Genomic DNA, 25,023 nt, shown 5'->3' with positions numbered 1-25,023 from the left:
GTATGTGATGATTTTTCCCAAGGATGTGTAACATCAAAGTCTCCCCCCTCTCAACGAATAGAACAGCCCATAAAACATGGCTGCGCCCATGGACACAACGCCACATGAGTCTGGAGCACCGATGGATATTACTGGTGTAGAAATCGTCCAAGATCCAATTAAGGTTCATATTTATGTGTTACAAATATGAGGCCCATATTTCAACTGGTTGTCAGTCCGCTTTGGATACGGACTCATCAGGGGTTTATGTGTTTGTTGAATTAAGTGGGAGGGGGGCGGGCAGACCTCTTCAGGTACGGAATTATAGTTTATTGCAAGGGAACATGTAGGGTAAAAATCATAGAAGTGGAAGACACATATAAACTGTGGGTTTGGAGTTGTAGGGCACCGTTCTCATGCATGTCAGAACTTTTGTTTTCTTGTACATGTTACTTTATAGGTATAATATTGTAAGTTACCACTTACAGGCCGACTCAAGGAGGAGACGGGACAAGGATTCAACGGAACTCTTGTGTATATTTGTAGGCAGGTCCTTGAAGTACATGTGCTATTTCACCTCTGACCCCCGGGTCATACCATTCGGACCCGGGGTATATTTATGGACTCTACATGCTTCCCCCCTACGAGGAATGAACTTCTCCTGAAGTTATAGCGAACTAAATACTAAATACTTTGAATAATACTTAAACAAACAAACGGGCTAATGCTTCGTGGGGACGGTACATTAGACGGTACATTAGTATAACAACTTTATAACTGTATGTTACCATATATAACTGTATAAAGCTAAAGATAACTTAGAATGTTGAGTAGAATGACTTTGTCCGAAGACAAATTGTGCACTGTCGATTAACTAATTGTCCGCATATTCAGTCCAAGGACAAATTGTGCACTGACGAATAACTTATTGTCCGCATAGTCAGTCCAAGAATCGGGAAGGCAGTCGTATTTGACGACCTCTCCGAGTGGTCACTGATGTCAGCGTCGAAGTGGCCCCCTGAGACTGCGGTTCGGGCTGCGTGGTCGCTGGTGCCTGCATCGGAGTGGCGCCCTGGGACTGCGGTTCGGACCTCGTGGTCGCTGGTGCCTGCATCGGAGTGGCGCCCTGGGACTGCAGCTCGGGGGGGTGGGCGCGCCGACCCGGTGGTGCAACATTTGTGTTGGAATGACATTTCTTTAGTCTATTGAAGTGCACTACTTGGTGTTTACCGTTGTCGTCTCGTAACTTGTATGTAACCCCTGGCTCGAGTCGTTTTACAACCGTGTATGGGCCCTTCCACCTGGGTTTTAGTTTTTGTCGCACGGTGGTGGGGTCATGAAGCCAGACCCTGTCTCCCTCCTGATAGGCTCTGTGCGACACCTTGGCGTCATATGCCAACTTTTGTTTCTGGCCCGCCAATCGAGTGTTCTGTCGCACCTCCTTAAAGGCCGTCCGGAGACTGGTCGTTAACTTCCGAGCATAGGACATTGTTGAGGGGGTAGTTGGCGATGCTTGTGGGGTCGGACCGAGTATCACGTCTGCTGGCAGGTTTGCTTCCCTCCCGTGGGTAAGGAAAAAGGGTGTGTAACCTGTTGAGGCATGCACCGCAGTGTTGTAAGCGAGTAAGACGTGCGGGAGGTGGTCATCCCAGTCATCACCGGTGGTAGAGACGTATTTGGACAACATGTCTTTCAATGTTCTGTTGAAACGTTCCACAAGACCGTCTCCTTGTGGATGGTAAGGGGTAGTCCGGCTCTTGTCTATGCCAAGAGCGTCGTATAGCGCTCGCATGGTGGCTGCTTCGAATTGGCGTCCCTGGTCCGAATGGAGACTCCTCGGAACGCCATGCTCACGGATGTATTCTTTGAAAATGGTGTGGGCCACTGTTGAGGCATCCTGGCGCATGAGAGGGTATGCATTAACGAATTTCGTGTAGAAGTCTTGCAGGACAAGGCAATAACGATTTCCACTTTTCGAGGTGGGCAGCTCCGTGAGGTCCATTGCTACCTTGTCGAAGGGGCGAAGGGCCTGAATTGGTTTTAGGGGTGCCCGTGCTGCTGGCGTTGGTGTTGTCCTTTTGGCGCATTGAACACACGCCCTACACCACTTTTTTACCTCCTGAGTCATCCCAGGCCAATAGAAGCGTATCAGGGATCTCCCTAAAGGATGGAACAGTGGCGCTCCTCCATCCTGTTCTTATCCCAGCTCCATTCTGTTGATTTTCAAAGTTAGGGTATTTCTGCCAATATTTCCCCAGCAAAGTCTGTAATTTTGTTTAAAACTTGAGATTTCATTAATTGTACTAGACAAGATGCAAAGCTGAAGTTGCAGGAAATGACTTCCATTTGTGTTTGCAAAAGGCAAAATGCAACAGCTAATCTCCTCTTGACCAGTGCGCCACCTCCAGACCTCCCCCCTTGCACACACAAATCCTGTTCTTGGCACCCTTCCCCCATCCTGTTCTATATTTCTGGGGAGATCCCTGCGTATGTATACCCGTTGAAGGGTCTTGGCTGGTCCCAGGTGGCCAGAGAGAGGTCTGTTGTGTAGCTCTCTTAGGATGGCAGGCACTAATGCCTTGGGTGCAATCCGCTGGTGTAGTAGACGAGACGCGGGCCTCCATCGGCGGTATAGTATACCGCCCTTGACAGTCAAGTTAGGATACTGGTGCCACAGGGACTTTAAGTAGCGTCCTCTGTGCTGAATGGCATTGAAAGAAGGTCGGCCCCGTCGACCGCATTTCCACTGTAGGACTTCCGATATGTCAGGGTCTGCTTCTTGTGCTTGACGCAGATTATCGGACGACAGGGACTGTCCAACTGAAGTGTCAACTGACGAGTTGGTTGACGTTGCTGGTTGCTGGTCAACCGCTGCGATTGTGGTTGTCAGTGGCTCAGTTGTGGAAATGTTTCCTGCTGCGGCCGCAAGCGATGTGGGTGGCTCACCTGCAGGCAGGCTGGGATGCTGCTCTGGCCCCATGCGTTGCCGTGCTATTACCTTTGGATCCGTTTGGTCTGGGTCCTTGTCGGCAAGGGGAATGGTCGCCTGAGAGCTGGTGTCTCTCTCTATTGGAGGGCGGCGAGACATGGCATCCGCATTGCAGTGAGACTTTCCGGGCCGGTAGACGATGCTAAACTGATAGGTGGAAAGCTCAACGGCCCATCTTGTACGTCGGCCAGTGGGGTCGTTGGCAATAAGCTTAGGGCTCAGGCCACCGACGAGTGGCTTGTGATCGGTGACAACAGTAAACGTATGTCCAGCCAAGTAGGAGCTGTAATGGCGAACACTCCAGACGATGGCCCATAGCTCTCTGTCATATGTAGACCAGTTACGCTCCTGTTTGGTGAGAGTTTTGCTGGCGTAGGAGATCACTCGTTCCCCTGCTGGATCCGGATGAGTCAAGACAGCCCCCACAGCCGCGTTTGAGGCATCTGTGTATAATGTGAGAGGGCGATGGAAGTCCGGGTATGCCAACACTGGCGGGGTAACGAGGGCTTCTCGCAAGGAGTCAAATGCTGCTTGACAGGCATTGGTCCAGCAGAATGTAGCGTTCTTCCTCGTCAATGCAACCAAGGGGTCTGCGATGTGGGCAAAATTCTGGATGAATTTCCTGTAGTAAGATGCCAGGCCCAGAAAAGCCCTGATCTCAGCTGTAGATGTTGGGGTTGGCCAGTTCTTGACTTTCTCCGTGTTGGCCGGGTCGGGTTGGATTCCTCGTTTAGAGACAACATGGCCGAGGAAACGGACTTGCGGTCGTGCGAACTGGCATTTCTTGGGGTTGAGCTTAAGGTTGGCTGCACGACAGCGTTGAAAGATCTCTTCCAAGGTAGCCAAGTGTTCTGGGAAGGTGCGTGAGAACACAATGATGTCGTCCAAGTATGCTAAGCAGGAGCGCCAGTCTAGCCCAGCGAGGAGAAGCTCCATCAGGCGTTGAAAAGTCGATGGCGCATTCGTAAGTCCGAAGGCCATAACCTTGAACTGGAAGAGGCCGCGTCCTGTCGTGAATGCTGACTTTTCACGGTCATCAGGGTCAAGGTCAACTTGCCAGTAACCTGAGGTCATGTCCAGTGTGGTGAAGAATGCGGCACCGGACAATGCGTCGATAACATCATCAGTCCTGGGTAGGGGATGTGCATCTTTGATTGTTGCCTGATTCAATTTGCGGTAATCAACGCAGAAACGAAATGAGCCATCCTTTTTCCGGGCTAGCACCACCGGAGAGGACCATGGGCTGTTGCTTGGCTCGATAACATCGTCTGCGAGCATGGCCTCCACTTGTCGATGGATTTCTGCTTGGCGGTGGATGGGCGTACGGTGAGGTCGTTGTTTGATAGGCGGGCTGTCCCCGGTGAGGATCCGGTGAGAAGTCAGGTTAGTACGGCCCCTATCCCTAGGGCAAGTGCTGAAGACATCAGAGTAAGTGTCTACCAGCTTTTGCAGTTGCTCTGTCTGCATTGGGGAGAGATCTGAGTGCTGGAGATTGAGGGGCGGAGGTGTTGGGGCCGGTGTGGGAGGGGATGGGCCTAAATAGTCTGCGATGTCATCATCCTCCAGGGCCCAGAAGGAGCCCATGGGTGTGTCTGGGTGTAGTGTAATAGGTTTGTCGGTGGTGTTGGTGACCTCGGCATACGACTTGGCATGGTCGGCTGCCGCGACTGTCCGTGCTACGGCCAAACCCCTGTCCTCGTAGCTACGTGGCTCGAGCAAGCCGACGAAGTTGTGGGGCGTGGTGCCAGTGGAGTTCCGAGGTGTTAGGGACAATGGAACAGCCATGACTGCGCGAGGCGGAATAGTGGTGATTCGGCAGACAGATGCATGACAGAGTCGTGGGACGAGTTCAGTTGTCGTTAGCAAGGGCACCGTTGTATCCCCTATGGTAAGTATTCCCTGTCCGGTATCGAGGACAACGTGGTTCTCAGTGCAGAAGTCCCAGCCGAGAATGGCTGGCTGGTCACTTCCCCGGACAACGTGCACTGGATGGGTGGTTTCATAGTTGCCCAGGCGGAGGTGAACCTCTAAAACACCAAGCACATCCAGTGGATGGCCAGTCACAGATTTGGCGGGAGTTACCATGGGAGTAAGGGAGGACTGGCGTAGAGAAGGAATGGTGTCGCGAAGGTCTTCCCCGATAAGGGATATGGCTGATCCCGTGTCAATGAGAACTTGTGTAGAATGTCCATCAAGGATGGCTGTGGTAGAAGATGTGTGGGCCTTGGAACGTTCTACTGGCGGTCGGCCCGTCGAGCCAGCAGTCTGTCGTTTCCCTGGTTGTGTGGGGATGAGAAGCGGACTGAGCGTGGTGAGCGAGAGCGGCGATCAGGTGATCGAGATGGCGAGCGTGGACGATTGTCGTATGATCCCGTTGGCCTGTACGGAGAACGAGAGCGAGGGGCTGGGGATGAGTACGGAGAACGAGAGCGAGGGGCCGGGGATGAGTACTGAGAACGAGAGCAAGGAGCTGGGGATGACAGCTGCTGGCTCTGCAGTAGGTCTGTGAGCTGGCGCACCTGTTGGGCCAAGTCAGCCACTTCAGCCTCGAGGTGATCCTGGCGGCGCTGTTGGATGGCATTAATGCCACACTCTGGTGAGGAACCGGTACGCTGTTGGACCGCCAGCACTGCTTGCTCATGTAGTGTTGCGACATCCACTGCTTTCTGCAAGGTAGGGGGATTTGCCTCAACTACACGCTGCAGTGTATCCGCATCTAGACCATTGATAAAGTGGGTTAGCGTCATGCCCTTGATGGCAACCGCGTCGCAACCTTTGTAGGCGCGTTGCACCAGCCGTTCCAGTTCTGCAGCAAACACGGTAAAGGTCTCACCAGGTTGACGTTTGCGGGATGCCAGCTGGTGCTGGAATGTGAACAAGAAACGGTCCTGTGAGAAGGCATGAGACAACGCTTCATGAGCTTGGGAGTAGTCTTCTTGGACGGAGCGAGGCAGGCTGATGAAGTATGTGAACGCCGCCCCATCTAGAAAGGTTGGGAACACCTTTGAACATGCGTTGTAGTCATAGCTCTGAGATACCGTACGTGTAGAGATAGAACTTGTGGTGCCAAACTGCATAGTCCTCCTCTCCCTCACCCCTAAAACGGGGGGGTAAATGTGTTTTGCAGTGGGTCTGTGGTTGTACTGGCATGTATCCAGGGGAAAACTGTGGTGGGAGACCATACGTTTGGGCTGCAGTGGCCCCATGCTGGACGGTAGGCCCAGGGCCGAATTCCGTGGGAAACTGCTGTGGAGGGCCCTTGCTGGCTGCCTGGCTGTGGGGAAATGAGGATGGAGCAGTCGGTGCATACATGGATGAGGGTGGTGGCCGCTGCACTGAGGTAGTCTTTGGACGGACTGATGGTGGGAGACCCACGTCTGGGTTGGGGAGGGCAGACATGGATGCTCCCGTACCAACTGCTGACTGTGGAATTGGTTGGAATGCTACTGTAGGGTGGGAAATCATCGAAGATGGTACAGAATAGGTAACGGGAGGCGCAGCGTACATGTAGGTAGAAGACGTGAACGGATATGTAGTACCTGACTCCGGGTCTTTGAACGTTGGCTCCATTGTTCAGTCGGTGGTAGGTGGGGTGGGAGGGGGGCGAGGAGAAGTCGGTGTGTAAAAAAATGTCCTCTGAGTACGTGGAAGGGCTGGAACGCCGGTGACGTTGGCTCGAAGTTATCCCACCGCTGCCGCCAATGTAAGTTACCACTTACAGGCCGACTCAAGGAGGAGACGGGACAAGGATTCAACGGAACTCTTGTGTATATTTGTAGGCAGGTCCTTGAAGTACATGTGCTATTTCACCTCTGACCCCCGGGTCATACCATTCGGACCCGGGGTATATTTATGGACTCTACAATATAATAAATCATGTTTTTATTTACTTTCAGGGAAAATGCCTCAATGCCACAAGATCTTTCAAGGAGGGAGAGATCATTTTCAGGGAGAAACCCATAGTATCCTGCCAGTTTTTATGGAATGCAATGTATAAATACACTGGTATGTTAAGTCCACAGACAAGTACACCAAAAGTAGTTACTCAAGCAACTGGATAAAATTTTGTCCAGTTACTTGAGTAACTTATATCCTGGATGTCCAATCTTCACAAACAGTACTTGTTTTTATCTTTGCTCAAATTGAATGTTGGCAATAAGGAGGTTCATGAATCTTAAGTATGCATCCGCAAGGTCAAAGGTGAACATCAGACATAATCAAAACACGTCTGACATTATGATGCAAACAGACGGATGGAGTCTGGGCATGTATAAAGCATGGGTGAGTCAAGTACTGTTTACGAGTAAGGGGCCTTCACCTTTGAAATTGCACATGCTTACTTAGAGTCGTGAACCTCCTTATTGTATTACATGAGCCCACAGCAGGTTTGATTACAGTCATTCTCTCTTTTGCATGTACATGTGTCATACTGAAGAAGTGGTCATGGTTTCATCGCAGGCTGGAAATACCCACCTGCTGCCTGCAATTTCCAGATGGAAAAAAATGTAGGCAGCTTTTGAGTTACGCTGGCTGCATAGATATGGGATATATCACAGAAAATATTTTACGCCCTAGCCTGGATGTCATCAGATTTACTATTGCTAATGCTATACTCGCTTCCCTAAAAACATTAGCACCAAAGCAAAAAGGCTTCAACATAATTTTAGGGTAGTGAGTATGGAAGCCGCGGTAGTAAATCGGATGGCACTCAGGCTATTGAACTAATTGACTTTATTGGGATCCACCATTAGCAATTCAAGCCCTATGTTACTTTAGAAATGCAACACTCCTATAAGTAGGCTGCCAGTAGTGTTTAGATTACGAAGTTTTTTTTATGAGGGCATAATATAACTTTGGACTGTAAGAAAAAATCTAATGGAATACATTTATCTAAGATAAAAAATTTGAGCTTGCAGACTTGATCCTTCCAATGATTCTGAAGTATTTGTTATTCTATAAGTGAAAGGAGGTTATGAAGATTAATGAGAGCTGTTTGTCTACCCTCCAGCATGTGACCACTGCATGCGCTCCATGGAGACAGCAGAGGCCATGAGCAGACGGCTGGCCAACACTCCCAGTCTGGTGCTGCCCTTCCCACAATGCTGTGCTGTCAGACAAGAGGAGCATGTTACATGTCCTCACTGTCAGGTGGTCTTACTTGAATAAACAAATGGATGAATGAATGAATGTATGAACAAAATTGTCTATCCCTATCCCTAACTTATCCACATATTCCATTTGTGCAACATATACGTACTCTGCTATGACAAAATAGAGTAATTATAAAACAACTCTGCTATGACAAAATAGAGTAATGATAAAACAACTCTGCTATGACAAAATAGAGTAATTATAAAACAGAGTCACTTAAAAGCATATATATATTAACATGTAAATCCCCAGGTGGTATACTGTAGTGAGAGTTGCAGACAGGAAGGCTGGAACAAGTACCACAGGGTTCTGTGTCTGGGACCTTCTGTTAATGACTTGGAGCATCCTATCAACAAACTAGCAGAAACCTGGAGGTACCAACCACCAGTTTCAAACAAAGACTGACTTTTTCTTACATTGCACAGTCTTGGATTTAAATGCTCACTTTAACTAGTTTAAGTATGGATGTTTTGATAAAAATAGAATGTGTGTCTTGATAGAATTACTACGGAAGTGTGGAAGACTGAAATTTGTTGTAGCTCCTTTGGGTTGTATGTTTGCTTTGTTTGTATTGCATACCCGGTTTTGCTTTGTTTGTATTGCATACCCGGTAAACTGCCTCAGGCTTTGAAAGTTTTGTATTATTTTTTGACTGTTGTAAGATATTGTTGTGTAGATTTGAAAATTCCTATTTCCATGTAGAAACATACACTACCCTCCGGAAACTGCCAGTATCATGATGATTGCCAGAATGATAGCCATGGTCAAACAGGTATATTTTCCTTAGTTAGAATCTTGCTATTCTATCTTGTAGTAGTACATACATGTATTATATCTAATCCAAAGTACAAGGTATGAAAATTTGGTAGCTATATGATATAGCTTTTAGTAGTTTGATATAAGTAGCCAGTAGTATTTTATTTTTGCCTTACATTGTACCTGTTACAATAAACTTTGACTTGACTTGACTTGTGTTTGATGTAATTACCATGTTTTACGTAGTTGTGTGAAGACCTAAGTATTCTTGAAAGGTTTACCAGATTAAAGTTTATCTGAATGTATGTTTTATGATTTGGTTTATTTGTATGAAGACAGCAGACAGGGACGACCTTCTGCAAACCTTCTCTGGTTTCTGTCAGGCCACGACTGACCAGGAGGAACTCATGTCACACAAACTATTAGGAGCAGAATTCCAGGTGTGCCATTGTTTTTTTTGCAGCTTACTGTCTTCATTCAGCTTTCCCTGCATACCACTTAAGCTTCTGAATAGTAGAAGAGCTATGAAACCTTTGCATTGCACCTCCATACTTATTTTTTTTCCTTGGTGAATTTTTAGGATCAGCTGGAACTTCTTCGAGGACTAATGGTTGAAGCACTGTATGAGGAAAATTTGGATCAGGTGAGCTAAAAAAGATACTGGAAGCATTATAAACTCAGCACCATTAACTATGGCATAAAATCATAGTGCGGCATCCATCCCTATTTCCTCTCTGTGGTAGCTCCATCGATATCAGTACCCATTACCCTATCCATGCCAGTACCCATTCAAAAATATGCTATGGGTTCTGATTAGACAGGGGTAGCTAAATATGGTTGGATTTGAGATACATTTGTACCAGGCTAGTAAAATCAAAGAAAGTTTCTAATCCCTGCACGATCAAGCAAAACTGCAAGGGGGAGCACGAGTGGCATGTTTGATCCTTGGTTTGATGAAGCCATTTTAGCTGCAGTATGCTGACATAACTGTGTATATTGTGGTGTGTTTACCTCAATAGATTTGAATAGTCATCCTGTCCAAAATGAATTGGTCTGCAAGGATGTTTATGTTTTGTTTGATGAATTGACCTGTCTACAGTCAAATGTTTTTATCATAGCTGTGTACACGTTGGGCTTTCAAAATATTGGAGTTCACTTGTTGTGGCACAGCAATGATTTTTTAGATGTATGCATTTAGGACTGTGCTGTTATACAATTTATCATAGCAATTAGTGGTAAAGGCACCCTAGTGGGTAGGATCCGGATGTTTGACTCTAAAGATCTAAATGTCAATTGGTTTTGAACCTCGTCAGGCCTGATGTTGCACCCTTAAGAAAGGCACTTTACACACAGATTTTATCACTTGATTGATGAGTACCTAGCTTTAGTTAGGGATGTCCTTCTGACAGGATGTTAACCTGATTGAGAAAGTTGCATGTTTAAGAGAGCCACACCTCTTGAAAAAAGCAGTGGTCCATCTCCGTGTGAATGAATTTAAAAAAAACGGGGGCTTCAGGAAAATGGGGTAAATGTAGGGGATGAATCCATTCTCAAGCAGCCCCTCTAACCCTCACTGGCCCTTTTGGCTCAGTTAGATCTTACTCTCAGTGTGTTTCTGACTTTGGGAGAAGAGGTGCTGTTCAGTCTTATTCATGGTCATTTCGCCTATAGTATATGTGAGCATGAGTGGCTTTCAGACCAGGGCTGTTTCCACCTTTAAGTTTTTTTCTGTCCTACTCATTGTTTGGGAGCCCACGTTGTTTATATTTGTATCATTTGTCATTTTAAGGGTACGAAAATATATTTTCATCATGATTTCTTGAAATTAAGGGTGTGCCTGACGTGACTTATCTAAGTGTAACATCTGGGGCCTACGAGGGGTGATCAATAAGTCCTCGGCCTCACCCAGACATAAGGTGCAAACATCACATTTTGGGGAATAATTGCAAAGTACAAAGTCTTTTATGAATGTCTACCAAAATTCAAATCGTTGTGATCATAACTTTGCAGACGACACCCAGTAATTTTAAGTTAGGTAGAAGGATAAAAACATGGACAATTGAGCTGCGACCTGAGGTGTGCGGTTCAAGTTGCTCTGCTAAAAGTCGGACACCCACTTCTTTTTAGTTGAAATAAGAAGGGAATCTTTATCGAACATTTTGACAATGTTCTCAAAGATTTTATGCCGATTCATGGCATGAGGAACTCGACCCACACAGCTCTGATCACAGTTCGCCCTTGTTTTTTCTCCTCACTTACTTCTAGTTTTCTAATGGACGTGGACGAAAAAGTATTGACCACAATAATTTGATGTTTGGTAGATATTGCTAAAAGATGTCATACTACATGATTATGCCCTAAAATTTGAGATGTGAACCTTATTTCTGGGTGAGGCCGAGGACTTATTGATCACCCCTCGTATAGCATGTGGACAGGGCTTGTAGTTGTATCTAAGGTGATCCATACAATTATGCTACATTTTGAAGCTTGTCAAATTGCAAATTGTACGTTATATTTAAATTTTCCTCAATTGTTTTCCCCTGCAAATGACAGCTGATGTAGTTGGGTGTTTTATACCCTGATAGAGGCGTGTATGCACACTTGTATACCGTATTCAGTCCATTTTACAAATTGTTACATTATTACCATTCAGATTCCAAACAAGTGCCCCCCATTCAAACCAACAGGACCTAGATGCCATTTGCTTCTTTCCTTTCTCTTCCATTATCACTTCGTTCACAAAACCACACCTTGAGAAAAACATGCTTATCCAGTCACTCATATGTCTCATCAAGACATAGCAAACATAGTAAAGTTTAATCCACATGTGTGTAAATGATGTAACTGTAATGTAATGAAAATGATTGAAAAACATTGAAGAGTGTACTCAATAAAGAATTTAGATGAAAAAATGATATATTGATAACATCTATGTTTTTTGTGTTTTGAATTGTATGTATTATACATTATGTGCATCTGTTGTTACATTTGAATCCCTAAAATTTTGACAGTTGTGTGTAAGTCTGCAGGATCTTTATGCCATGTAAAATTGATTAGCCACTTGATGCAGTATTTCTTTTAGCTACTGACTCTCACCAAGCTCTCACAAGAAAAATTACACACATTCTTTTCTTGGCAACATAAAGGTAAAGCAGTCATCCTTGGACATAAAAGTCACTGTTAACATGATTTATGTGTCAACTGTGCAGTGGTTTACTCCCGATGGCTTCAGGTCAATGTTTGCAATGATTGGAAGGAATGGACAAGGAATTGGGACAAGGTAAGAGCCTTCTTTTTTGGCTTTACTAACCAAAAAACAGTAATGATATCATATTAGCATCACAGCAGTCTCCCTATGAAAGCTGGCACCAATTATGTTTTAATACCTATACCTGCTCTGTCAGTGGACTAGCCCCCTGCTGCAGTGATTGCACCACGGTGTGGCCCAGGGCTATGAAACGGAGATGGGCACTGCCCTATACACCTTATGGTGTGGGAGGATTTTAACTAAATCTATACCTGCTAGAGGTACACTATCAAACTATGATTTCATCTTACCTACATGAAGTTTGTGGTTTAGATTTGTGCATAACAATATACCATTTTTACAGTGCCAGTGATTGTTGGTATCCTATGGGTACCCTCACCCTATTGATTATACTAATCAATGCTAGGGGTCATAAGGAATGGCTCAGAAGAAGCAGCTGTGGATAATGAGATTGTGTGCAGTCTTAGCAAAGTTTACCTTACTTCATCTGTAATTGTTTAATCTAAGTAATTGACTTGTGTGTGCTGTTGGTAAGGTTGCTGCCATCTCAGCATTCATCCTAAGCTCTTTTGCATGATATTCATGTCTATCTGCCCTTTTAGGGGCCTTTACTCAACGCCCCATTCCACCTGTTGCCTGTACTAACAAGGAACGGTGTCAGGGAACACACAATTTATTCATCTCCATGAAAATGGCTTTGTTCGCATCTGTGTGTATGGCGCATATTTTAATAACATTCAAGTGATTGTAATGATATTTGGTATGTGGGTGTTATGGACCTTGATACTGCAGCGGAACTTCCGGTTTTTGTATCGTTGGTCCTGGAAATACTGTGGTTTTGACTTCTCTGTGGAAAGTAAATCTTAATGTAAGGTAGATGTGGTGTAGGTTTGGGCCCCCCAGCAGCTTGCTATGGAACTGCATGGGTGTTTTTGTAAAAATCTTTCAAGGAGAATAACTGAACAGGTTTTCTGTTCGTGGTTTTCGTGGTGACCACTTCCCTGCGAACTCAAAACCACCACAAAAATTATTGGTCTGTCTTCTGCCTGCCTATCCCCATCTAAGCAACACCATTGTAGAAATGTAGTACAGTACTACGCATCCAGAGGGTAAATTAAGTTAATCAGTGAGAGTTGATAATCACGCCATAGGTTACCAGCAATGGTATCAGCTGTCCTTGGGGAGAAATGATATGGTCTTCACTCAATGATGGACAAAAAAGGAGAAACTGATTGAAGACCTAATCAGTACTCCCCAAGGATAGCTGATACCATTGCTGGTTATTATATAACCTGCTGCAAATTGATATCAATAATCACTGATATCGCTGAAAAGTGTCAGTTATGGACCAGGTGTGTGTGAGGTGCCGATGGATCTTGTGCACCATTTTTACTGATGCGTCAGCGCCTTGGTCTGCTCCCACATTGAAGTATGCCAGGCACCCCATGGCTCCAGATCGACTATTAAAGTGTCTCTTACCATGGACTATTGTGAAATCCACAGTGTAATAGGATTACCTTTATAACTGGATCAACTATAGCAATGGTTCACATCTTTCTGAGAAATTCTGACAGTATTGTTTATTTCTGTCTCTAAAATACTGAAGATGAGTATATATCCTATATGAAAATGTACATTCTATTTGACAGAAAAATGAGAGGTGATAGAAAAAAAACTCAAGCAATAAGCTGAAGCAATACCTTTTCCTTGCAATGTCTTGAGCCGTTGACTTTATAGTGTGCAGCCTGGAAATGAGATCCCAACAAGAGTTCTGAGACCTCTGACCCCCATGAAATATGAGTTTTTGTAAATTTCTTGTTATATATTGTCTCATTGACCTATTCAGAAATATATAACGGTACACACATGACAATTGTTCTCCCAAATGGACTGATCAACTGACCAGCTGGATTCCAGTCTCCACTTTGATGGGAAGCTGTATATTGAGATATTCATTATGTAGGTGGTATTATGTGAGAGGAGAAAGAATACAAATGTAGGTCTTGTGAGCAAAGGAGCATCTTAGTTGCTGTGCAGTGTTACAGTTCCGTGTTTGAGTTGTATTGAGAGTGGTAGTGGCCACAGTGTTTTGCGTCAACTATACATGTATGTCTCATTTCTTCTTGTCATCTTTATCTTGTACAGCATCATGCTCTGACCTTGTCAGAACATTTTACGATGGTTGACAAAACCTAAATATCACAGACTAGATTAATGATTATAAATCCAGTGGCAATCAAGGTCATCTATAATCTAAAAGCTCCGAAGATTGTGGTAGCGTTCTAGAGGGCACTATTGCACTAAACTTTTGTCCTTGGCTATACAGACTTGAAAGCCACTGTATATTTGAGTGCTAAGTGGTAACTTACAGGGAAGTATTAGCTTTTACACACGCGTGCTTGGTTACTGGATGGCTCTTCTACACATGGCTTGCCATCGTCATCAGGTATCCACTTCTAACTGGAGTGTCCTTAAAACATAGCCAGAATTGGAAGCTAGCACTTAATTTGCATTTGACAATATGTGTCCCAGAACTTCATTTAATGCTACTACCCTTACACATACAGAACCCATTTCATTCAAGGAAAATCAATACATGATGCTTCTGATGGCTAATATGTTTTGTAATATGTAATGTGTTGCATGTACATTATTATATAACTTTCATGTTTAAAGCCTTAGAAAAAAAGCTATTAGTGCTTGTATATGAAAGTGAAGGATGAACTTCACACTGTGTGTTTCTTAGTAGTACTCTGATCATATGTATTTTGTAAGATTTGTTTATTTCTTAGTACCCGTTATCCATTCTGTAAAATTCACATCATAAATTCTGTAAAATTATATATTTAGGCACTCTTGCGATATCCATCCATACTTTCTTGAATTATGCTTTTCAACAATAAAGGGACAAAATTTAAATAAAATAAATAAAAAATAAAAAAAAAGTGTGCATATGCTCTAGAAAACATAAACTTGTTGGTGAAAGTTCTTTCCTGACCAACTGGTGTTTTCCAAGGCCACACAACACAAGTTAAGTGACAGCCTTAATGCAATTTTCAAATCCACTTCTTTTCAACCTACATGTTTATGTACACGTAGGCTGTATGTGAAACGGGCTCAATTTGAAATCTGGGCAGGTGTGCAGATAAAGTAGTGTTTATGTGCACATAGGCTGTATGTGAAAGGGGCTTAATTTGAAATCTGGGCAGGTGTGCAGATAAAGTAGTGTTTAGTAGATTTGGCAGAAGCAAGTAAAAAAAGTGGCAAACTTATTGTTGTAAATGCTATCAAATATGTATCAACAACAATAAATGTTCCATCTCAGGGGTGCTCAAGGTATAATTTGTCTATAATTAGCTCTCTGGAAGCAGTTACCAGTAGACATCATGTTGCAGAGTGGTCCACATATCTACATTTGGGCTGAGGCATGCCCACCCCTATTGTTTTTGATAGAAAGACCTATTCATGGAAGTGTAATTGATTTACTTACATGTTGTTTATTAAGCAGTTTTTTGTTGTACAGTTCCCTCAGTGTGTATGTTCACAACTGTGATGCACTGGAGCTCCCATCTCAGGACAGGGAAAAACTGGATGCATTCATTGACCAGCTGTATGTGGACATCGAGCATGGTAGGGACAGCATGGCTGTTCAACATCCCTAGAATTTTGCCATTCAGTTTGGGCATGTGCATGTCCTTCTGTTGCCTTAATAAAGTAAGACTAAAAGTCATATTTGTGAGCAATGCATGTAGCTGACATGTCTAATGAAAGCCAGAGATGATGTATGGGTAGCAGCAACAACAGCAAAAGGACAAATTCCACTGGAACCAGAGTATTTTTGCGGGGTCCGTAAGCCAGATGGTCTCGCTTTAAGGGGCAAGTGGCTAAGCTGCCCTGCTGTACTCTGGGCTTCCAGGGTCGTTTGAATTCAGAGAATGACGCAGTTGCAGCATTACAAATATTCTTTCTAATGCCCCTGGTAAGTTTGCTATAGCCTATGGATTTCCTTAGCTGCAAATGTGACTGAAATTACTGGTCCTGCATTTATTTGTTGATTCCACTACATTTCAAAACAGCTGTGCCAGCCTGCTTATATAAGAAACTGGCAGGATTTATGCTGAACTGAAGATAGTGACAAAGTTGAGAGTGCAGTATTAGTTGTTTTGCCCAGTCCAGTGTCTCATTTTATCCCTGGTTCTTAACTCTTAGCTCTGTTACCATAGCAATATCATAATAACAATGTGTCAACATGTGTCACATATATATACATTAAGTGTCAGTGAAAGCATTTATACCAATGTATATTTTTTCAGAGTCAGGGAGTTTCCTGAATTGTGAGGGATCTGGACTTTACAGTCTGCAGAGTTGCTGTGAGTATATCATGTGGGATAAACTGCTGGTAGTGTATACTGACTTCTGAATCTGTACCAGTATAACAAATTTACCTTACAATGTTCTAATGGTAACTGCTTTCCAAAGAAAGTGTACCCTCAAAACCTTGTTTTAGAAAAATAAAAAGATAGAATGTAGAAAATGTTATCAATTTGGATTACTTGGACTTTTTCCAATCAGCCAATGAGTAGTGCCCATATGAGCAATCTTAGGGAGGGGGGAACATTACAATAATTTCAAAAAGTCTCAATTGTCATCAATGATATTTTATTATCTTCCCGCTGAAGCTCAACATTCAAGCCAAATGATCTGAAATTCATTAAGAAGGTGCCTTGCTGCCCCCCCCCTTTAATAACTTGTTACGGAAAAAAAAATCGAGTTGGCTAGAGCCCTGATTGCTATACAATTGTAGTTTTTTTAGTGTAACAGGTGTGGTAATATGCTGTGTATTGGCCACCAGTGAGTGCCCGGAAATAAGTGTCGGACCACCTAATTTGGTCAGGTACCGGGCGTTTAAAATTCATTGAATAGAAATTTGTTTTTAAAATTGTTTTCTTGAAATTAAAAATCAGTTTGAATGTCAGCCTTGTTAGCTTTAGTCCACCTTCACTGCTGGTATCCGGGCTAATTAGGAATATGGGACCAGTTAAGTCAATTTTTGCTACGTTCAACGTAAGACATTTGGCTTTAACAATAAATGAATTCCGTATTATAGTACCTATTACTATAACAGACAAACTCTTTCAGTAGATCTAAATAAAATAGTCCACCAATAATATTCATTTGCAGTATTGTTGACAGATTTGAGTTTTGGATCAGGAAAAACATTCTGATTGATGTCTGGTGTCTGTGGAATATGCTAAATCTCAAGGACAAAAAGGATCTAAGGGGCCTTATTTCTTTTATCATATTTTGATCATTTCATTACGATGAGCACTCGTCTGGTACATCATTACGCTTCGTATCAAGATTTTACAAAATGTTGTTTAGACGAAGATCTCATTTTCAGTGGTGGATTTTGATGAAAAGAAGTGGGTGGTCATTAAATCTGTTTGTTATATAAATATTTCAGCTTTGAAGAGCTGAAATGATTGAGTTCAAACGTAGATTGAGTTTCCTTGATCTTGAGCTAAAGGCAAACAAGTTGAGTTAATTAGCTCTCATCTCTTGCGTTGCTAGGTAACCACAGCTGCGAACCTAATGCTGAACCAGCATTTGATGAAAGCAACTATGTACTCAGTATGAGAGCCCTCCGTGACATCACTCAGGGAGAGGTAAGTGTATATCAGAAGGGACTTGATGATAAAAAGAGTTATAAACAATCTAAGAAATTGCAAATATGATATTAAGTTGGAACTGAAAGAAATGATTGATGTGTTAAGTGGTATGTGTAGATCAATTGTGCATGGAGAAAACTAATTTTCCTCAACACGTTAGCTGCCAGTTTATTGCATAAATGGATGAGCTCCTGGAAGGCACATGTACATACATGTGCTTGTCACAATTTTCTTCTCGGTCCATCTGCTGTGGAGGTAAAACCTCTTGAAATACGCCTGAATGGTCATGCAGAGCCTACTGTGGGTGTTTTTTAAAGGAATCAAAGACTCTTTCTTCTTCATGCACATATGAATAGCTAATGATGTTTGATTATTCTCAAAGCTTTTCAATTAATTCTATGTGAATGTACACACCTTATGGCATAAATGTAGTATTGATGTTCCAGAAAACCACTGCAATTTCAGCACTGTAGCCCAAGGCTAGTGATATCCTTTTGTTAACAACACATTCAAGTCTTTTTTGCTCTTTTGGTATCATAGCATATTCCCTTTTATGAAATAAGTTGACATTTGACTTAAATGTAAATATCTCAATTTGTGTACAGATTTTAATGAATGGCTGACTTGATTCCAAGATGACGACAACATTGGAAGTTTGTCAGAAGCAAACATAAGTTTCCCTTGAGTCAAGCTTGACCCACTTATGATTACTGTAACAAGCTGTAAATTACACCTGTATGATAATATATAGAGCCCTCCTGAACTCCTTATAGTTCCTCCTTTACTGCTGCTAGGATGGCCATGGAGTGAGGTGTCATATTAGACCCAGTTGAATTTATAGCTGAATACTTGATGTGTTGATTAAAGATTTTTGTGGACTGCTTTCCCATTAACTAACAGAAACGAAACTTGACAGTTGACACAGATATTATGTTAAATGACTGAGAAGTGCGGTTTCTCTAAGTTTATGTGAAAGTAGTCAAATAGTATAGAAACCTTTAATCAACACAACGCATATTTAGGACTCTGATGTCCACTCTGTCCGCTCTGAGCTCTTAATTCAACTCATACATACCTCACTCTACTCCAGCAACAAAAAATTTAAAGAAAAACTGACTGGAGTTCAGAAATGAAAATAAGCATGAGGCTCATATAGAGATAGGCATTTTGGTACATGACTTGTGCAGTTTCAGTCTCTTACAATAGTTGTACATATATGTGGGTCAGGAAAATTTTACTGCTTACTACAATGTAAACTTCCCTTGTACTGCTGTTTGCTTTAAATTAACTCAGTCGCTCATAGAAGTCTGGACAAAAAATTGAGATATTCCAGTCTTAATGATATCTGTGCCCTTACATTTGTGCCAAATTTCATACAAAAATGAACTTTCTATGATATGGTATTACTTTCTGACTCCCCCTTGTATATCCAAATAGCTTCCTCCACTTTGTCCTCCACAGCCCTTTGTAGTTCATTAGTATCTTGTAAGTTTGTGTCACTACGTAGATTGTCTAAGTAGGTGACCCCTACTTCTCTTTCCTTTAGTAGTAGGCTCCCAGAGAACAAGATGGTATGCAGGGATTTTGGAGTGTCTAATAGTGACCAGCCAGTTTCATTCTGCCCTGTTGGACTTTCTTGGCAACAGATGGTAGATCTTGGTACAACTGCTGGTTTGTTAGCTTTTGGGGCCATGACACATTAAGGCACATGCTATAGCATGCGAGTGTAGCAGCCATTTAGCCTTTTTTCGAGTGACTTTGTTAAGGTCCACGTTTCTGAGCTGTATTACAAGATAGATTCCACGGTGGTAATAAACAGCCTCACTTTAATCCTGTGTGGGAGCTGGGATTTCCATATCTTACTTAACTTGTGGCAGCTCTCCCAAGCAAGAGCTTTTCTGACTTCAAAATCTTTCTCAGAGTTTTCCATCTAAGAGCCAAGATATTTAAAGTTTTTGACCACTTCCACGGTGTCACCACTTCTGGTTCGAATGATAGGAGGTATTTTCAGGTTGAAGGTCATCATTTTTTTTTTTTTTTAGCATTTAGATGCAGACCTACTTTACCAGCTTCATTTTCCATTGTGTATGTTCTCTTGTAGTTTGTTCACTGCCCTCAAGAAAGGTAGGGCAATTTAAGACCTATTTCTACAAAATTCAGATGTTGAATCCTACAAACATGGAAAAACATTTGTATGTTTGGCCCTTCCTGGGGGTCTTCCTGGAGACCCGACCCCAGCACCACTGCCGTGTGCCCGGTGTGTGGGCGCATCTGCGCTTCTGCATTCGGCCTGCGGTCACACCAACGACGCCATTGACGTCATCATCGCTGCGCGATGGACATCCAAGAAGGGGGTCTTTGTTATGGACCAACACCCAACTATCATAACCTGGGAGAGGTCATTGCTAAATGTTGATCTTTTCTACAGGAATTATTCATCTGTTATTTGGACGAGTGTGAGAGAACAAGAAGTAAGCACAGTAGACAAAAGTTGCTGAGGTGAGTCATATTCTTAGCCTACATGTACCAATACATATAGATATCCACAATACAGTCAATCCTGCCCAAGAAGGCCACTCAGGGGACCATTAGAATGATCTGTGTGGACAGGCGGTCACTTTAAGCAGTAGGATTCTTAATGCAAATTTGTCAAAGGGAAAAATTATAGAAAGGGACCACCAAAAAGTGGTCACATTTGCCAGGTGGTCCTTTTGCAGAGGTCACTTGTACAGGTTTGACTGTATTATAACTGTGTTGCCGTAACATGACATGATATGCTGAGGAAATTATTCATCACTCAACATGGTCCCCTGTATTGGGGAGCCTGAGGTGCAGGGCTGTCTCCAGGACCTGTCCTTCTGTCCTGGGATGGACATTTGCTAGTTTGGACAGACAAAAATTTCACCCTGTCGGTCAAAAAAATATTCATGACATAGAATTAATGAAAATATCATTCGAAACCTTAAATTACCAATTCAACCAAGAAAATTGATAATATGTGCTCTCAAGCAATAAGTAGGACAGAAAAAATTCAAATCTGGAGACAGAACCCCTATTTAACCTCTACGTGCTAAAGAGCCCAACACACTTACATGTATTGATTAGAGTATAGAGTGACCCGTTGTGCTTGTCCAAATTCTTTGCGATATTACAGACCTTCTCTCTCATTACTGAAGGACCAATGCGCCTAGTCGGTTAACCTCATTTACTACTGGATCCCTCAGCTGGCATGTCTTGTATAAAAGATCCTGTGAACAAAGTTGTATAACTGTAACTCTTCAGGCAACATGTTTTCCGACCTTGGGTATTGGATGATAAGTGCATAGAAAGTGCACTTAACACTTAAACTACATTAAGGTTTTATCACATTTCCACTTTGCATGAAGCCAAAAGCAGCTCTTCTGAGAGGTTAGGTGCCATGAACCCACCTTGCTGAACTCACTTGATTTTAAATTGTAGTATTTCAATGTTTTGATACTGTGTATACTTTTCAGTATAGCTGTGTTTCATGATAAACCTTTCGAATTGTACTAAATGTTTGATGTTTAAGGAATGATAAATGTACAATGTACAATGCAAATTTTAGATACATAAAGATATGACGTGCATAAGCCCTATGGAAACTTAACACGGGACACTCAAATGGGTTGAAATTACAAGCCTGTTAGAATAGCAATGGCCCAGGTATGACAAACTGTCAAAATTAGTCCGTAGAAACGGTTGGCCTAATTAACGATATTGCTGTCTTGCAAAGGGCACTAGAGCACATGTACATGCATATATTGTTTTCTTTCATCCAAGTGTAGTTATTCTGGAAACATGTCAGACTTTCTGCACATGTAATAAATCACATGGATTTGCTACATTGAGCTCAGATCTACATTTGTGGACAGTATGGTTAATATGTTTCCCAACAGCCCTTGGAGAATTGGACCGATAGATATCAATGGAAAAGCACAGCTTAAATGCACACATCAAATGTTGTTTTCTCATTTTCAGGGAGAATTATCTCTTTTCCTGCTCGTGTGAAAAGTGTACCAGGGAGGCAGAAGAACCTGATGTCACATCCAGTGAAGAGGAGGAGGATGATGAAGATGGAGAGAGTGATGAACACTGACCAGTGCCGGTGATTTCCGGGCCATTCAAACTAGAAAAATCAATTATTGGAGTATACCCGAGTTTGTTTGTGCTGCAAATTGGCACTGCACGACATCTTGACTTGATTGACTGGTTCTGTTGAGAAATAATTCTGAAGCAAGATTAATGTAATAGACTTTTTATTTCCGAGTAGTTTTCTGCTTTTGTGTCCAATTTTTATCATGATTAACTTATCGTCTTTTATGTGGAATAGATATCATTTTCATGAAAATAATAGGCCGTTACAGAAAGATGAGAGCCTTATTATCTATGATTGAATAAAAAATGCCAGTACGATCCTCGTTTTATATAAATCCATAATGTAATGTATTGCGGTGTAGCTCACAGAGCATCACAAAACATCCATCAGTGGTCAGGGGATGCATCAAGGCAGCACAATACTAGCAGCTTAAGGAGTGGTTCATCTCTTCCATTAGTTGCACTTCTCACAACTTTTAAGGCCCACAAAATGATTTCTTCTGTTGTTGAGTTAAAAGTTGGACCTTGGTTGAGGAGAGCAGACATCCTTCAGAATCTGTTTCTTTTTCTGGACTGATGGTTTCTGTTTGTAACGAATAGTCCATCCATTTCATTTAGACAAATTAAACAAATACATGGCATTTTTGCAGTGCTAATAATGATGCCAATTTGCCATAACCCATACTACTTGATGCATACAAAATACTTGAGGTGAATTTCTTAAAAGAAATACTTGACATGAATTTAAGAAAACATGGTTATAACCATGTTTTCTTAAATTCATGTCAAGTATTTCTTGCTTCCCGGAATAGCCTGTCCTGTTTTTCCCAATTAAAAAAAAAAAAAATTGGGTCACTATTCCCATTCACAAATTTTAACCCCCAATTTTACTATTTGTTCAGTTGTAAAACTCAATAGCCACCAAAATAGATTATAATATAAAGTTATAATTTTTCTGTATTGAAACTATTTCACAATATCAATCCATAATATTACATGGCAAAAGGTAATTTTGTTACTGAAATTATAGTATTAAATCAACGAAAGGGGTACATTGCATAAAATGAGCCATACAAATCGGAAATTTGAATAATCCTCTTATTCTTTATGTTATAATAACCCTTATCTTCACCCCAGGCTACAGTATTTGCAAAATATTTTATTCTTATTTTTTTCCCTGTTGCTCCAATTTTATTCTGAAAAAATCCGAGAAGCAACAAATTAAATTAGTGTGGCCTTATGTTCAAAATAAAGATTTGTTGGCTGATTTTTAAGTGTTCTTGATTTTTATGTTACAGAAGAAGGAAAAAAAGTTAAACTAAGAACCTTCTCACATTGGTGCCTATAGTGGTGTCAATGCGGCCTGCTCCTATGTGCTAACACACACCGCCTGAAATAGCATTTTTTCAACTAACTGAGATTTGCAACTTTTTATGGAACCTAGTTAGTCATGGGTCCATTGCAACTGCATTTAGTATATTCAATGTGTCCTGAGTGATTGTGCTCGATGATATCTGTGTGCGATTGGCTCTATTTTGTATTTAGATCAGAGGGATTAATACTCCGTGGCTTGCCCCGTGATCTTTGAAGCCAGACAAGAGTGGTAATCTCATGAGTCAGAAATCCTGTGGTCAATTCCTTCTGTTGATCTTGTAAGTGTGCCTCAGGTTTATGTAAGATACTTTTCTTGTCCAGACTGCTGTCACGCTCTAATGGGTGTAACCTTTACATAGTCCAGAGCTCCCTCAAGCTTTAACTGTTTGCCCATTCTCTTGGTTTGACCAAGCTTTGCTTCATATGAAGCACTGAAGCTGCAGGTATGTGACGCTGTTGATAACCTGTTAAGAAAAACAATGAAGTTGAATTTTTTTTTGGGGGGGGGCATGGAAAGTTTGAAATGTTTGTTGTTGTTGTCCTTGCTTAATGTCTATTATGTCACTAGACGTGGTGCACTTGGTTCAGTTACGAGTCAATTGTCTCTCCAGGTATCTAGCTTTTGGTGACTTGTGCTTGCATGTTGCTGGAAGTGTTTTTAGGAGAGTGCATCAAGTCTGTGTGATGTATTGGGAGAAGGCTGAGTACATCTGTCATTTGTCCTATGGTGCTGTCCAAGGACAAATGATGGAGAGAGCTCTGATATGGTCACTACTAGTGTAGCCTGTACAAACACCTGACACATGTATCCCTTCTGACCAAAATTGATAATGTGGGCGCTTATAATTAGTGGATGATACATGTATTTATGTATATACTGAGAAGCCGATTTCTTCACGTTCTATAAACAAACATCATTTCAACAGTTGTGATATCTTGCATTTTGAACATTTTTTGAGAACATCGCAACAAACATGTGAAACTTTGAAGACAGCTCTATGGCACATCCAAGACTGTTGTGTGTGTAAGATTCTGTTTCATAAAGTGTAAAGTTTCATAAAAAATGGTCTAGAATGAGGTCGAACATGTGTTGTGCCTGTCTGTGTGTGTAAGATTCTGTGCTCACTTGTAGCTGTTTTTTGTGGCCAAATAGACATGTATTAAAATACACTGTATGCTGTCTTGGCCCACTTTTACTGCCATGATTGATAATTTTGGAAAGAAAAAGGATTTGTATGGGTATCAATTGTTTGGTGTTGAATTTGACTCCGATTGTTTCCCTCAGCCCCAATTTTGGTCAGGTAAGTCCAGGACTCGGAAAAACAGATCAAATGACTAGAGGGTACCTTTCATGCTTTAACAAATAAATTGAAAGTGAAGTTTAGTCCATTAGGCTCTGTCATCATATATACTGCAAAGCACTTTATTCCCAGAAAAATACGAACAGTGTCAATCAAAAATACATTGGCAACGAAGATTTCAAACGGAATAACAAACAGCCAGATCACTTTCCAGGCATCAGCCAAAGCAGTTACTTAATCCTTATCAATTGCCTGTATTACAATCAACAAAATGGCACAGTAACGATACCTAATCCTCAAAACATTCTGAAGTATATGTACAATGTAGTTGAAAGGCAAAAGTAAACTTATTTGAGAGTATCTCATGATTTGATTATATGGATGACATCAATTTTCGTCTGTTTCCAAAAGAAAAAAAAG

General features: G+C 42.1%; 1 protein-coding gene across 2 annotated transcripts; it reads left to right on the top strand.

Moving 5' to 3' along the window:
• The first annotated feature begins 35 nt into the window (after positions 1–35).
• Positions 36–24,686, top strand: LOC136430964 (histone-lysine N-trimethyltransferase SMYD5-like). Of its 2 annotated transcripts, XM_066422091.1 has the most exons (14): positions 55–163; positions 6,865–6,973; positions 7,404–7,473; positions 7,977–8,116; positions 8,372–8,493; positions 8,822–8,891; positions 9,211–9,315; positions 9,456–9,518; positions 12,085–12,155; positions 15,667–15,773; positions 16,457–16,513; positions 17,715–17,809; positions 20,241–20,311; positions 21,812–24,686. In XM_066422091.1, exons 2-14 carry the CDS (start codon positions 6,953–6,955, stop codon positions 21,927–21,929), a joined length of 1,110 nt encoding a protein of 369 aa, XP_066278188.1. In that variant the 5' UTR covers positions 55–163; positions 6,865–6,952; the 3' UTR covers positions 21,930–24,686. The 2 variants fall into 2 exon arrangements, with proteins under 2 accessions (XP_066278187.1, XP_066278188.1); XM_066422090.1 differs by lacking the exon at positions 7,404–7,473 and having other exon boundaries at positions 36–163.
• Positions 24,687–25,023: the final 337 nt, after the last annotated feature.

Source organism: Branchiostoma lanceolatum, chromosome 3 (genome assembly GCF_035083965.1).
Source record: "Branchiostoma lanceolatum isolate klBraLanc5 chromosome 3, klBraLanc5.hap2, whole genome shotgun sequence".
In the NCBI taxonomy this organism is placed as follows: Eukaryota; Metazoa; Chordata; class Leptocardii; order Amphioxiformes; family Branchiostomatidae; genus Branchiostoma; species Branchiostoma lanceolatum.
Note: the sequence above shows the minus strand (reverse complement) of the source record. Positions and strands in the feature narration are given on the sequence as shown.

Excerpts from the sequence above, each read along its gene's own strand:
- LOC136430964 (XM_066422090.1), top strand. The coding sequence starts at position 77 with ATGGCTGCGCCCATGGACACAACGCCACATGAGTCTGGAGCACCGATG. Across the intron at positions 8,494-8,821 it reads AAACTAGCAGAAACCTGGAG|AAACATACACTACCCTCCGG; the intron begins GTACCAACCACC and ends ATTTCCATGTAG. Across the intron at positions 17,810-20,240 it reads GTGACATCACTCAGGGAGAG|GAATTATTCATCTGTTATTT; the intron begins GTAAGTGTATAT and ends TCTTTTCTACAG.